We start from the raw sequence: 12756 nt of genomic DNA, 5'->3' as shown, positions 1-12756 counted from the left end.
GCTTGAGACCACACGATTGAGATCAACCCCACCCACCTCCATCAACACGGCAAACGCGTTCGCGGCATCCCGAACCCGCGTCTCGACCGACAACTGCGATTCAACTGTGCAGTGCAGCATTGCCGTGTTCTTCGAGATTCCGTATCGCATATACGACACTTTGGTCGAAGCTGACGAGCTCTATCCCTTGCAGTCATGGCTCTCCAAGCACTACGCGACGACTTGGTCTATTACTATGGCTACTCTCAAGGTCGCGGCTTCTCCATCAGTGACCTCTTCTCGAGAACATCCAACAAGATTTTGTCACAAGTGACCTCTCTGATGACCCTGCCGCTCCCCTTGCTCTCCTTCCTTGCTGTACCATTCTTCGGCTCCTCATCTACCACCATCAGCCTTGCCTTCTTCCTCTTGACTTGGGTAACTCTGGTCTCCACTCATAATCCACTGTATCTGGAGCTTGTCGGCACTCTTACAATCAAGGTCATCTTCTTCCTGCTTCCCAGCTTGGCTGTGCTGGGCTTCGACTCGCTCATACCAAGTCTCTCTGCCAGCATAAAATCTCGTGGTGCTGCTCAATTACCAACCCAACTGAGTTCGCGCAGATTGCGAAACGTGATTTTCGTATCTGTGTTCAACGTCGCCTTCTCGGTTGTGATTCAAGGACTTTGTGATTATGTACTGACCGAAGTCATGAACATTCGCTCTGCTATTCGCGTCAGCAAGATTCCTCCTGCACCATGGCCGACTATGGTGAAAGAGGTGCTGTACGGTCTCGCGTGTCGTGGATTGCTGCACTACTTCATACATCGCGATATCCTTCACGCTTCTCCGAGAGACTCGATCCTGGCTCGCTGGCACGCTGATTGGGCGCATGGTCTGAGACATACCTTTTCTCTAGCATCTGCTTACGACCATCCAGTCTGCCACTTGCTCACAGATTGTGCACCCTTGTATCTATCCACGCTGTTCTTCCGCTTCCACGTGCTGACGTGGTACATCCTGACTGCCATCATCAGTCTAGAGCAATTCTTCATCTACTCCGGCTACTCTGTACTGCCGTCCCAGATTCTGCTAGCCGGCATGGCCAGAAGAACAGACTCTCACTATGCTACCGGTGGCAAAGGCAACTATGGAAATTGGGGTGTGCTCGACTGGATCTGCGGCACTGGCTGCCCCGGTGATGCCGATGTTGTGGACGATGTGCAAGACGAGGTCGACAAAAGGAATGTCAAGCAACGTGCTTCGAAAGCCATCGGAGACGCAGGGGAAAGACTTAGAAAGAGCAACGACAGCGTGAGACATTTAAACCCGCCATCGCGCAAGATCAGGAAGACAATACTAATATTCTGTACAGGCATCAAGATCTTCGTCCCAAAGTCGGAGAAGAAGCAAAAGACAAGCAGCATGAGCTTCAGCATGATCAAACTCTATTGAAGCGTCAGTCTGTTGGATAGCAAAACTCGCTCACCGAATCCCAATTCTCAAAAGACATACACTAGTGATATAAATTCATTGTCCCTTGACTCCACTCATTCAGGCGAGACACAATGGTTTCAGGCATGTTTGACAAGTATGTCGCAAACTATCGTACATCGCAGTGAGACAACAAGCAAACCTGATCAACTAACCTTGGTCAAAATCGAGTTGGAGCGCATCACCGCTCCAGTCGATCACTCTTCACAGCGAGAATGCCGGTCATGCAACAGCCACAGGAACAGCCAAGCTCCAACATTCTGACAACCGCTTACAACATTCTCGTGCGCGGCACAAGATTCTTTGCGAACCTTTGTGCTCGCAGGTCGGACAAGAGAAGACAAACTTATGACTGGGAAGAAAGACTTGCATATGTTGGTGAAGAGGTCGAGCATGAAGACGACGAGATCAGTGAAGACGAAAATGATATGCAGCTTGAGAGGAGCTGTGGGGTTGCAAGGTACAGAGATTGACCAGACTTCCTCAAATCTTTCGACATTATGGTCGTGTTGGCCAAGCAGATCTGTGACACGGGTTCGTGAGAGTGGCAGAACCTTCCGGCATCACAACACTTCACGACAAAGGCGCACCAACAAGTTGTATAAAAGCTTCCCATCACCTCAGTCTGTGTTACACCCTCATCAACCACAAATTCTCAATCGAAGTCATGGCCGACGCGGAAAACAACAAGAACCACGACAATGGTGCGGCTGCTCCTGACGAGCCCACTGGTCCACCCATCTCCCCCAACATGATCGCTCGCCTTCGTGCTGCCATCGCAAACAACCCTCGTCAGTCGACCTCTGTTTTCGTCACCGCTCTTCTGACCGTCTGTCCCGCTCTGCTTACCGGTCCTCTTCTGACTCTTTTGGGTTTCAGCGGTCTTGGTCCTGCTGCTAATTAGTACTCGCGTCTCGAATAGCCTCTGTAGCATCCCAAGTTCATGGTAACTAAGAAGTCGATAACAGGAGTTCTCGCTGCTGACTTCCAAAGCTTATTCGGCACACCCTGAATCTTCCGTGTCCTTCAAAGCGCTGCTATGGGAGGATGGGGAGCTGCTCTGATATAGGGTATCATTCGTGCTTTCTCAGCTGGTGGCTTGGTTCTTGAGGTTATCCAGAAGATCTTGGGCCGCGGTGGAGAGGGATCTGGTGATGACGGTGAAAGAGGCAACGAGGAGTGAACAACTTTCGACATCGCTGTTGAACTCTCAGAGAGTCTCTCTAAGCAGGATGCATATTCATCTCTCTCACTAGACGACAAGGAACTGTGAATGTGCTATAGAATGCACCAGGCTTATCAGATATCAAGCTGTGTCCTCTGGAAACAATGATTCTATTGGCTAGCCTTGGACGCGTCTCCGAATCGGACTCTATTGTGACGTTCGACTACCAAGATCATAACAGAAGATTTTCCGTGAGCGATTCGAAAAACCACAAGCAGTCGCGTCCATTTCAGAGCTTTGTTTACACTTTCACTACCAAGAAAGTCGCCCTTTCACATCCTCCTCCAAACTTTTCTTCTCTCTTTCCAAATCGCTTGCGCAACTCGACCGATACCCAGCCTGCGCTCATCTTTCAAGTGCGCCTCCGAAAGATTCACTCTGTTGCCTTAGTCGAATCCTCGGTCCATCGAAGGCGTTGTGAGTGTTTAATAATACCAAGCCTTTGGGTGCACCGGACACAACGCGTCAACAATCATCACGTCAACCCACTTCAACTACACCACTCCCCGTCGCGTCTCCACAAGTACATTGTTCAACGTGCTTCGCTCACTTCTTGAGAAGTACATCACGCTGCGTTGAGGAGACTGCGTTTTGACTGAAGGCGGAGAGTGATACTACCGATACAGGTGCGTTCCATGAATGTCTATGATCTGCCATTGTGTCTTCTGTTCCAACCTGCTATAGGAATGTCACAAGAACTTCCGGACAGATTCAAAATGAGTAAGAGCTCTACGGAATACTACAAGCGAGTATGTCAGGAACACGAAAGCACTCCAACCGCAGCCGAACTCCGAGAAATCAGAGACGCAGTAGGTGTGCCTGCCACATGCAAAACCGTCTTGTCGCATTTTCAGTATGGCCTTCTATACTTCTTGCAAAGACGCAGTGTTGTCTTCGAGAAGAACACATTACTGGTAGGATGGGCTCGTCAAGCGGACGGATCAGAGCAGTAAATCTGGTTCAAGCCAGGCCCCAAAAGCATGATATTCTCCGAGTGTGGTGCACCGCGTGGTTCTAAATGCAGCATTGACAGGCAGTCGCGTCTCTGTGATAAATGGCATCCGTCTTTGGAGGTCATTTGCAAGCCATGGTCAGAAAATCATTCGGAAGGCCGTCGCATGCTGTACGCTTATTTCACCGCCGTGATCCGCTACATCCAGGTCACTCCTGGTCCGCCATCAATTGAACGTACCATCACCAACAGAACGAAACTGTCAGTTTCAGTCTACCCAAGGGTGGAGAAAGGCACTCCTAGCAGGAACAAAACCATGGCATACAGTTCTGTACCGGCTTGGACACAAGAACACCATGTCCATACTCGAAGACAAGAGGAGGAGATGAGTTATGTCCACAACAAGTCCTTTGATTCTAACCAGAACAAATCTGCGGACAGAAACCAGAGACAAAGACTCCAAGCCACAAAGACTGTTGAGAGTACGGAGTCAAACCACCTGAACGATGAGAGCCACGAGGAGGATCACACCACTTCTAGCCGATTCTCACTTACTGAGACTGCTTCTATCATCGACTTGACAGCATCTGACTCCGAAGAAAGTCTCAGGTGTGAACCTGATATGGTTCCTGATCTTCCACCCGCCAACCACGTCGACCGTCATCCAATCCCTCTGGCAAAGCAAAAGCTACTCGATAAACTTCAAAACAGGAAGGCCCACGAGATTGAAGACATGCTGGTCAAGCGTGCTGGTCTCATTCCTGACTGGATCGAGAAGACCATGAGGGAGGAAATGGAAAGAAAGATGGCTCGCGATCTCGAGGCGATCGAGAATTGGCTTTGAGAGGATGGAAGGTCGCCGGCAGAAATAAGAAAAACAGACAGTTGTTGGAAGGGTGCCGCTTTTCTGATGAAGGACATTCGAGCACTGCAATATTTGACCGTTGAGACCCACCAGGCAAACTCGCAGTCGAACTAAACATGCAGTATAGAAGAATGGTAGAAAAATGATTTGCCATCTTCCCATTGGTCGCCCTGTGATCTTGCCTTCCAATTTTGGTTAGCGTAAACACAGATAACAGTCATCGCATCCTCCTTCGTATCGTATAACAATCTTTGTCCAACGTATTGTAATGCGACAACATTCTGAACATCTTCAAAACATGGCCATTATCGAATCGAAAAAAGTCGAACCAGCCAAATATCGTTGGCACAAAGTCGGCGATACAGCAAACTCAGTCCAACGACGAGGAAACGGCACCGAGAACTGGGTTGGCCTTCGCAAAGAAAATGCCAGAGGTCAATACGACTGTTACATTCTTGTCAAAGCAACTTTACAGCACTCTTTGTCTCTTGCCTCGCTTAAACAGAAACTTGTCTATGGTCTCCTCAAAGAACGATTCGAGCATCCTAATGTTGCTTGTAAAGCATATTGGGATGAGCAGTTTGGTCCTTTAATTCGGTATACGCCTCCTTCTGATCATGATAAAGCGGTTCTGTGGGCGCGACAAAGGATCGAAGTTCGTGCGACAAGTCAGACTGGTTTGGAGTTAAGACGGCAAATTGTGTCGAAAAGGAAGGCACAGAACACATCATCGAACTCTTTTACTTTCTACGTTCTTAGTGACGTACCAGATACGGATACGATCATCAGTCAAGGGTCCCCGGTTGAGTTCTTGGTCCACTTCAATCATATCTACTGGGATGGTATTAGTGCTCGACTGTTCGTTGGTCATCTTCTCAATAGTGTTGGTCAAGACCTAGAACATGCACAATACAACTGGGGCAAGGAAGTCGAAAACTTAAGTGCACCACTCCTTGATTCATTGAAGATCGACCCTCAAACCTTGGGCGAAGACTACGAAGACAGCCTTGAAGAATTTGTATCGACTATGTTTGAATTTGGTGTATGTTGGAAGCCTTTCCATCATTTCATCGGCATGACATTTGCTGACCTTGCGCTCTCCAGTCAAGTCATGCCATGCCCATAGGAACAAACCCAGGACTACCAGAAACCGCAATACTCCAATTACCACCTTCCTTATGCCAGAAAATCATTCAAGCAGTAAAGTCTCGTCTAGGTCCTGGATACACAATAACTCATCTAGGCCAAGCAGCAACACTATTAACTTTACTAAAACTCAGTCCACTGCCAAAAGAAGCTCTCACAAACAAATCGGTGATAATGCCATTACCAGTCAATGGACGACGATACTTGCGGGAAGAAGTTGCGAACATGCAATATGGCAGTTGTCAAGCTTGCGCAGTGGTCGTTTTCGATAATCTCGCACAGTACGCCATAGATTTTGGCGATAGAGATGCGGTTGTTGAAGCACTGATTGAGGCTATGAAGGTCACCAAGACTGCTTACGATTATTGGCTCAATAAGCCATATCTACTGCCCTTGGGTCTTGCCAAGGATAACTTTTTTTCGGCTCTCATGGAATCGTGAGTACTTTTTTTTTCTTGTGACTAAGTTGAGAGCTGATTTCTGATGCAGGAACGAGAGTATACCTGATGGCAAAGCTGTGCCGGTAAGTTCTTCATGGTGTGGAGATCGATATTGGAGGATTGCTGACGTGGTTTGGGTTTGAGATTATTGCCAGTGATGGTCTGAACGATCTCTATATCCCCAGTACTGTTCTGACTCAGGATGGATCTCCAATCTTGGATGTTGATGATGTGATCTTTCTTACAGACACCTATGAACCAGGGATGTAAGTTCATCAACCTTTTCCCTTGAGTATCTCGCCTCTGCCTGGAATCAAATTTACTGACTATCATAGTCTACTGCGCATGGAGGGTTGGAATGGCACAACTTCTCTGTCGCTGAGTTATAGTGACGGTAGCTTCTCATCAGAAGAAGCTAAGGCTTTCTTGCAATGCATGGAGGAGTTTATGATGAGCTTCGTGACTTGAGTTGCTGTCTTAAGTGGAGTACTTTGGCAGGACCAGCTGAGCGGACAGAGAATCGATATGCACAAAGCTTTTACAGTCCATCTCGAAGTGCTGTAATCAAATGTTCGTGTGCAACAATCAGTGATAAATGCAGCAGCTTGTGCCGACACCAGCTCAATGCAATTTCAAAGGGCATACGTATTCTGCCGTCTTCCTGCATCCACATTTCGGCGATGACGCTCCACAGCAAATCGCGCTATACGCTTGACTTTGAGGTCAGGAAAACTTAGTCTTCCTTATTTAATGCTCACAGAAGCTAAAATCCTCCTCGTGATACATGTCATTGACATCACGCACAAACGCCCTTCTTTCGTCCATCAATTCCTCTCTTAACTTCTTCGCTTCGTCTAGACTGATGGGGAAGTCTCCGACCTCGGTCATGACCTGATTGCGTAGCTCCGGAGGCAGCTCGTCCAATTTGCACTCAAGTCCTTGAACGGCTTCAGCCCACCATTCTCGTTGCTGGGGTGGCACATTCGCCGTGCTGATGACACGATGGAATGGGTCGACCAAGAAAAGAGCGAGGATCTTGCGGTGGCCGGCCTTCGTGGGGTCAACAAGTTTGAAGGGCTGGACCTGATGTTGCAGAACGTTTGGGAAGGCCAACAGGCGCCCTTCATTTGTAGCCACTTGTCCAATCCTTTGAATTCCTGGGCCATTTCGCTCAACATCAAAGAGGTAGCATACACCGTCATTATCATCTTGGGCATAGTCGCGTTGTGTTATCTCGTCGACCGAGACTTTGGACCTGAATGCCAGATGTGACTCTGTGATGTTTTCGTTGTCGTAGTAGTAGAGAGCTGTCGCGCAGATATGCTCGTTAAGTTTGCCTTCAATGTGCCAGCTGCCGCCAGAGTATTCGGGATTTGAAGGTGCTAGATGGATGTTGGCTAGCTTGACGATGACTTGAATGCCGGACTTCTTGAAATGTTGGCGAAGACTGAGAGGCTCCACCGCGCTCTTTCCAGGACGAGTGACTGGATTATAGGTAAGAGCGTCCGGCTTGACGAGGACGCGGTTGTCTCTGACCTGATTGAAGAGTTGGTCAGCAAAATTCCTCTCATAGCGTTCGTAAAAGCCTAGCACGACACTCCCGCAAGCTAAGTTCTGCAACTGCAAGCTTCACTTTGTTAAGGTGAGCATATCGCAAGGTTGAAAGACGCAAAAAGGTTTGCAGAGAGGGAGTATGACCAAGGAGAGGCAGTCAGTTGAAGCCTTTCGGTGAAGCCACATATCTGAAGCCCATGGTCTTTTCTCTTAGCTCTACGCATTGCTTGGCCTAGCCTGCGGGGGAGCTGTCGTAAGTAAATTATCGTACCCAGTCGCATATTCCACGCCTGGAATAACCCAATCGGACAAGGGTATTCTGTATCTTCTTCGTGTTTCTCGATCTCCCTTGGTAGAGAGCAAGGGCTGCACTTACCCACTGTTCTTTGACTTCGTAGAATTCGTCATCCTCTTCGGTAAACTCGCTTCCCACATGATCAGGGGCATCTTCACCCAGGGGGAACTCGTATTCTGTGCCCGTCATAGGGATACGAAGTTCGTGAACACTTCGATCGACATACGACGAAAGTACGAGGTCCCACGCAGGAACTGACTTGGCGATGAATTTTTCGATGACTGGATAGATAGATTTGTGATGTACTGGGTGAAGATTATTGATGTAACTCGTGATCTTGACACCATCGTCCTCAGAGAAGACCACATCGCTAGGCAGCCATTGAAAGCGGTTGGACCAGTAATCGGTTGTTCCGGCGCCGTAATAGCTCAACCAATGTGTCTTCTGGCCCAGTTTACAATCGTCCTCGCTGGGTTTTGGAATAACCTCGCCCTTGCCAGACGCCTGAACACAATAATCAAGGCTGATAGTGCCAGTAGGGAGAATCCTTGATCGACCATAAATCAACGGAAACAGAGAGGGATGAACCAGATCAAGGACCTGTTCGTTGGATCCTGGATGCCAGTCTTTGGCGCTAGCCGGGACATCTTCGAGAGGAGCAACAGCGTTCTTGAGTTCTTCTTTCAGCTCGGTAGAGATAATGCTGTCAGACTTGACTACAGCCCACTCCGAGTCCAGTACGGCAGTCAAGTCGTTCTCTTTGTGCTGACCAGCCTTGTCCTGAAGTTCTGCAACACACTGTCTCTGTCAGTAAACGATCTTGATAGAGTGAACTCGAATGGGTAGAGCTCACATAATCAAACATCTTCTCGGTAAAACCTTGTCCCTCTTCGGTGACTGCTTCAGCTCTCCACTTGGCAATAATGGTCTCATCAAAGACCTTTGTTCTCCAATCAGGTTTGTCGGTAATCGCATTGATGACTTGCATCATGTTTCGCTCGCGGACCGTAAGTGGCTCAGGGCCCCATTCCTGCAGTGCATTGGGGCAGCGATTGTACACACTACCCTCGCCTCGGTGTTCGAATCCATAAATTTTCTGTTTGAGCATATCATTGACGGGCCTGCCAAATCCAGGGAGGACGATTCTGCCATCTTCTGCTACGCAACATGTTGTTTCGTTGAGCTTGTCTTCGCTGATCCACGACCACTTAGGTTTGACAGGCGCAGGTGGTTGTGTTTCGATTTGATTCTGTTCGCCTTCCGGCGCCGCTGTTTTCATCATGGAAGTTCGTGCCATTATCGATGTTGTCAACGATTTGATGAAAGAAAGTTTGATGTTTTGCTGTAAACATCGAACATTAAAGGAGGAAGGAACGAGGTACTTATGCATCCTTCCGTGTCCGTGCTTGAAAAGAGGATTCCAGGTTTCGGAAAGCCATACAGGCACCACACAGCTGTTGCAGCCTCAGTCCTCTGGACCATCTTCATCCACGGAAATTAGCCTAGGCGTCAATGTCTCGTTAATGGCAGCGCGTGTTGATGGCAAGGCAGCCGCGGCGATGTGGCCTGATTCAGTGATATCGACGCCACCAATCCCGAAACCCCGCGTTTACGAACGCCCCCTCTTGGCCTCCTCACGACTCATTTCGCGTCAAACACTCCAAAGCGTTCTCCTTTGTCGTCCTTCGGCCATCTAGCGATTGACAACACAGGATCCTGCCAGACTGAGTTCTGAAAACCGAACAATGATCCCCCGTTGGCGTGATTTTTGCGCGACACCGGATACGAGGAGCTCGAACCCCTCTGGCCAAATCCTTGGAAAGAATACCATTAGTCAATCCATCAATATTGAAAGGAGGAGCCTTTTCGAGACAGACTGGGCATTTTTGGACGAGCCCAGACACCTAGAGATCATCTGTGATGTGCCTCAATGTCTTCCATGATTTTCAGTGCTTTGGAGGCCTCACGACGAACGACTGCGTGAATCCTCACGTCGTTGACCCTTTCTTCGATCCGTTGGAAGGCGAGTTTCCACACTTTCCAGTTCTCTAACTTCCACAGCAGTCCTTCGGATTGCGCAAGGCCAATTGATGCTTCATCATCTGCCCGTCCGAAGCTTTGGTTATCCACAGTGGTTCCTTCTTCTGTACCGTCCAGCGCCGCGTCCCCCTCCATTTTTCGGGCAGTGTTTAGCCGTGAGTGGTTATTGAGCATCTGCTCGCAATTACAGCAATTTCGCCAGACCCACGATGCATGGCCCTTGGGCACGAACCACTGAGCCGCAGCCAGAACTTGACCTGCCAGATATCCAGACCATCCAGCTGTCTCCTCATCAATCCTCCAATACTTTGGAAGTAATCGTTGCAACGGACTATGCCAGTCCATACGTTCAATACCCTCAACTTCCAGCCGGGCAAAGAAGTACGACAGGTTTCGCCAACGCTGTTGTTCTCGGCTGCCACATTTCTCTACCCCTGTCCAGAGATTACCGAATTCTGCTAGCCACTCACAACTCGACAAAAATGATAGTCGTCGCAGGTCTTCCCATAGAGGAATTGATGGCCTTAGATCTAGTGACTGGTAGTTCTCACACCTTACCTCTCCTGCACGGTTGAGAAGCGGATTTGGTATCTCCCTCTTTTGGACTTTCAAGAAACTCTTGACCATCTCGAAGAGTCTGATATGCACTACACTGTGCGGAGGAAAGGCGGAGATACAGCTGCCGATCAGAACGGCAACAAGTTCAATATCATTGTGATATGGTCTGTCTCCATTGTGCGAATCAATATTGGAGTTGTTAGTCGAATCGATATCGGCCTTGTTCTTCCACGCCACACTCGCTAGAGTATTTGTGATCCTTTGGGCGGCAGCAAGAGGACTGATATGTCCTTCTGCACAGGCCACTACAAAGTCGGCGAACAGATTTATCTCTTCTGGCTCTGCGGCCCAGTAGGCGTCCTCGTGAAATGTGTAGGGTAGTTTGTGATCCATGGTGTGTTGTCCTTGTCAAGCTTATTTTCAGGGGAATGTACATGTAGCCTAAGAAGACTGGAATGGTCGCTTTTGGAAACACTTCCTGTGGTTTGTTCCAACGACGAGAACAGAAAGTCCTCCAGGCAGACACTGAGTGACGTAAGCGGCTCTTGCAGACTACGCTAGTCAGAAATATCAAGTAACCACTCATCTTTCAGCAGCTCTGCTGCGCTCTGGCGATGATCCGGATTCCATTGTAGCATCTTTCGCATGAGAGCAGCAAACTGTTTCAAATCTTTGTCGAGAAGCCTCTCATCAGATTCCTCGATAGAATCGTCAGGGATATCTGCCTTGCCTATCCATTCTCCTATAGAAGTGCATCAGCCTTTGTTGATCGCAGGTGCGATTGCCAGACGCTTACCTGTTTCATCCCAATATAAAGCTCGGTCAGGACTTCTGTTGACGAAGTTCAGAGGGGCTGGGCCAAGGATTGCAGTGATGTGAGCAAGTAATTGGGCTTCGGAATGATTACCCTCACTATCACAGTCTTCGAAGAGGAGGTGGTCCTCGAACAAACGCCATGCCTGTCAAACATTATTGATAAGAGCTTGATCCGCATCTGGCAGAGTTGCATACCATGATTCCAAGATTCCAGATATCGGTCTTTGTTGTCCAGGGCATCTTCAAAATGACTTCGGGTGCGCGAAAGGGATCTGGTTGTATCAGACCACGCCAATCCTCGGCTCGTGTTCGCGTTTCTCCAAAGTCAGTCAACAAGAGTGGCCCAGCATTGGCGACAACCTCGTCGAGGGTGAAACTCCGAGACTGATATATTGTGTAGCCGTCGGTAATCTTTCGTGCACTTGGGCGGCTTCGCTCTTCTTCAAGGAGTTTCTCAAAGATGCTGGAATCTTTGCTAGCCATCATTATGTTACTGGCTTGGAGGTCTATGTCTTTATCAGTATGAACACCACAACAGGAACATCAATTTTGATATACCTGTATGAACCATGTGGCCTTCTGTATGCAGAAAATCGAGCGCAAAAAGTACATCTTGGACTGCAATTTTGAAGAGTGATGTGGGCAGAACTTTGTATTTGAACAGATCTTGAAACCTTTGGAGACTCATCAAGAGAGGCTCATGCACCAGGCAGACGTGTTTACTGCCGCTTTTACTTATGACTTCAAACGAATCAAGCATGAGACGAATCTTCTTTGATCCTGGATGTTGCGATCTGACTTTGGCGAGCTCGGCAAGAACTCGAGGCTCGCGCGACGCCCAGGAAGTACATGTGTATATCTTGAGAGCAACAAAAGAATTGCACCTGCTTGTGGTCAGATACAATCCACTGACGCAACGAAACCTTACTCATGATCAAGGCACAGCCAGACAGTAGAATTCGAGCCATATCCCAGTTTTGTGACGATCTGATAGCGGTTGTGGTAGATGTCTCCAAGATGAACGGGAAGGTACAACTTCTGAGAGAATGCAGGCATTGCTTCCTCCTCAAACTTGATCGCGTCGCTGATGTTTTGATATCCAACGGCTCGTGGTGTGAAAGATACACGTCGCGCTTGCCCAGTTACCCACCGAACAGCTTGACTCATACTGAGCATTGTCTTGCACGTAAGCATGTGTATTCGAGGTGATTTATCTGGCCGAAGCGAAATTACAAATTGATGTCCTCATGCTTCTAAGGATCCCAGAACTGGAACAGACCTACCATGGCATGGTTGGCCCAAGCTTCTGCAACTTCTCGAATTAGGAAGTAAGGCGCTTAAATAGTGTAACTATGCTCTCATGAATGCTTGTTGCGAATTCTCATTAACACA

At 48.5% G+C, this 12756-nt stretch overlaps 8 protein-coding genes across 8 annotated transcripts; 5 read left to right on the top strand and 3 right to left on the bottom strand.

The window, feature by feature from the left end:
• Positions 1-195: 195 nt before the first annotated feature.
• M437DRAFT_43200 (uncharacterized protein) lies at positions 196-1434 on the top strand (the record flags this gene model as incomplete). Its single annotated transcript, XM_041020704.1, has 1 exon — positions 196-1434. One exon carries the CDS (start codon positions 196-198, stop codon positions 1432-1434), a length of 1239 nt encoding a protein of 412 aa, XP_040881551.1.
• Positions 1435-1688: 254 nt separating this feature from the next.
• Positions 1689-2377, top strand: M437DRAFT_82543 (uncharacterized protein; the record flags this gene model as incomplete). The annotated part of the gene is made up of 2 exons (XM_041027769.1): positions 1689-1933; positions 2098-2377. The coding sequence occupies 2 exons, from the start codon at positions 1689-1691 to the stop codon at positions 2375-2377; spliced, it is 525 nt and encodes a 174-aa protein (XP_040881550.1).
• Positions 2378-3384: 1007 nt separating this feature from the next.
• M437DRAFT_43748 (uncharacterized protein) lies at positions 3385-3651 on the top strand (the record flags this gene model as incomplete). The annotated part of the gene is made up of 1 exon (XM_041020798.1): positions 3385-3651. One exon carries the CDS (start codon positions 3385-3387, stop codon positions 3649-3651), a length of 267 nt encoding a protein of 88 aa, XP_040881549.1.
• A 165-nt stretch (positions 3652-3816) lies between these two features.
• On the top strand, positions 3817-4494 carry M437DRAFT_82542 (uncharacterized protein; the record flags this gene model as incomplete). Its single annotated transcript, XM_041027768.1, has 1 exon — positions 3817-4494. One exon carries the CDS (start codon positions 3817-3819, stop codon positions 4492-4494), a length of 678 nt encoding a protein of 225 aa, XP_040881548.1.
• A 319-nt stretch (positions 4495-4813) lies between these two features.
• Positions 4814-6569, top strand: M437DRAFT_82541 (putative trichothecene 15-O-acetyltransferase; the record flags this gene model as incomplete). The annotated part of the gene is made up of 5 exons (XM_041027767.1): positions 4814-5557; positions 5620-6098; positions 6151-6184; positions 6246-6367; positions 6437-6569. The coding sequence occupies 5 exons, from the start codon at positions 4814-4816 to the stop codon at positions 6567-6569; spliced, it is 1512 nt and encodes a 503-aa protein (XP_040881547.1).
• Positions 6570-6848: 279 nt separating this feature from the next.
• Positions 6849-8941, bottom strand: M437DRAFT_73486 (uncharacterized protein; the record flags this gene model as incomplete). The annotated part of the gene is made up of 3 exons (XM_041026034.1): positions 6849-7637; positions 8032-8748; positions 8804-8941. 3 exons carry the CDS (start codon positions 8939-8941, stop codon positions 6849-6851), a joined length of 1644 nt encoding a protein of 547 aa, XP_040881546.1.
• Positions 8942-9861: 920 nt separating this feature from the next.
• M437DRAFT_82539 (uncharacterized protein) lies at positions 9862-10941 on the bottom strand (the record flags this gene model as incomplete). Its single annotated transcript, XM_041027766.1, has 1 exon — positions 9862-10941. The coding sequence occupies one exon, from the start codon at positions 10939-10941 to the stop codon at positions 9862-9864; it is 1080 nt and encodes a 359-aa protein (XP_040881545.1).
• Positions 10942-11105: 164 nt separating this feature from the next.
• Positions 11106-12531, bottom strand: M437DRAFT_73484 (kinase-like protein; the record flags this gene model as incomplete). Its single annotated transcript, XM_041026033.1, has 5 exons — positions 11106-11290; positions 11345-11507; positions 11560-11834; positions 11923-12248; positions 12293-12531. The coding sequence occupies 5 exons, from the start codon at positions 12529-12531 to the stop codon at positions 11106-11108; spliced, it is 1188 nt and encodes a 395-aa protein (XP_040881544.1).
• Positions 12532-12756: the final 225 nt, after the last annotated feature.

Source organism: Aureobasidium melanogenum, assembly GCF_000721775.1.
Source record: "Aureobasidium melanogenum CBS 110374 unplaced genomic scaffold scaffold_5, whole genome shotgun sequence".
Lineage (NCBI taxonomy): Eukaryota > Fungi > Ascomycota > Dothideomycetes > Dothideales > Saccotheciaceae > Aureobasidium > Aureobasidium melanogenum.
Note: the sequence above shows the minus strand (reverse complement) of the source record. Positions and strands in the feature narration are given on the sequence as shown.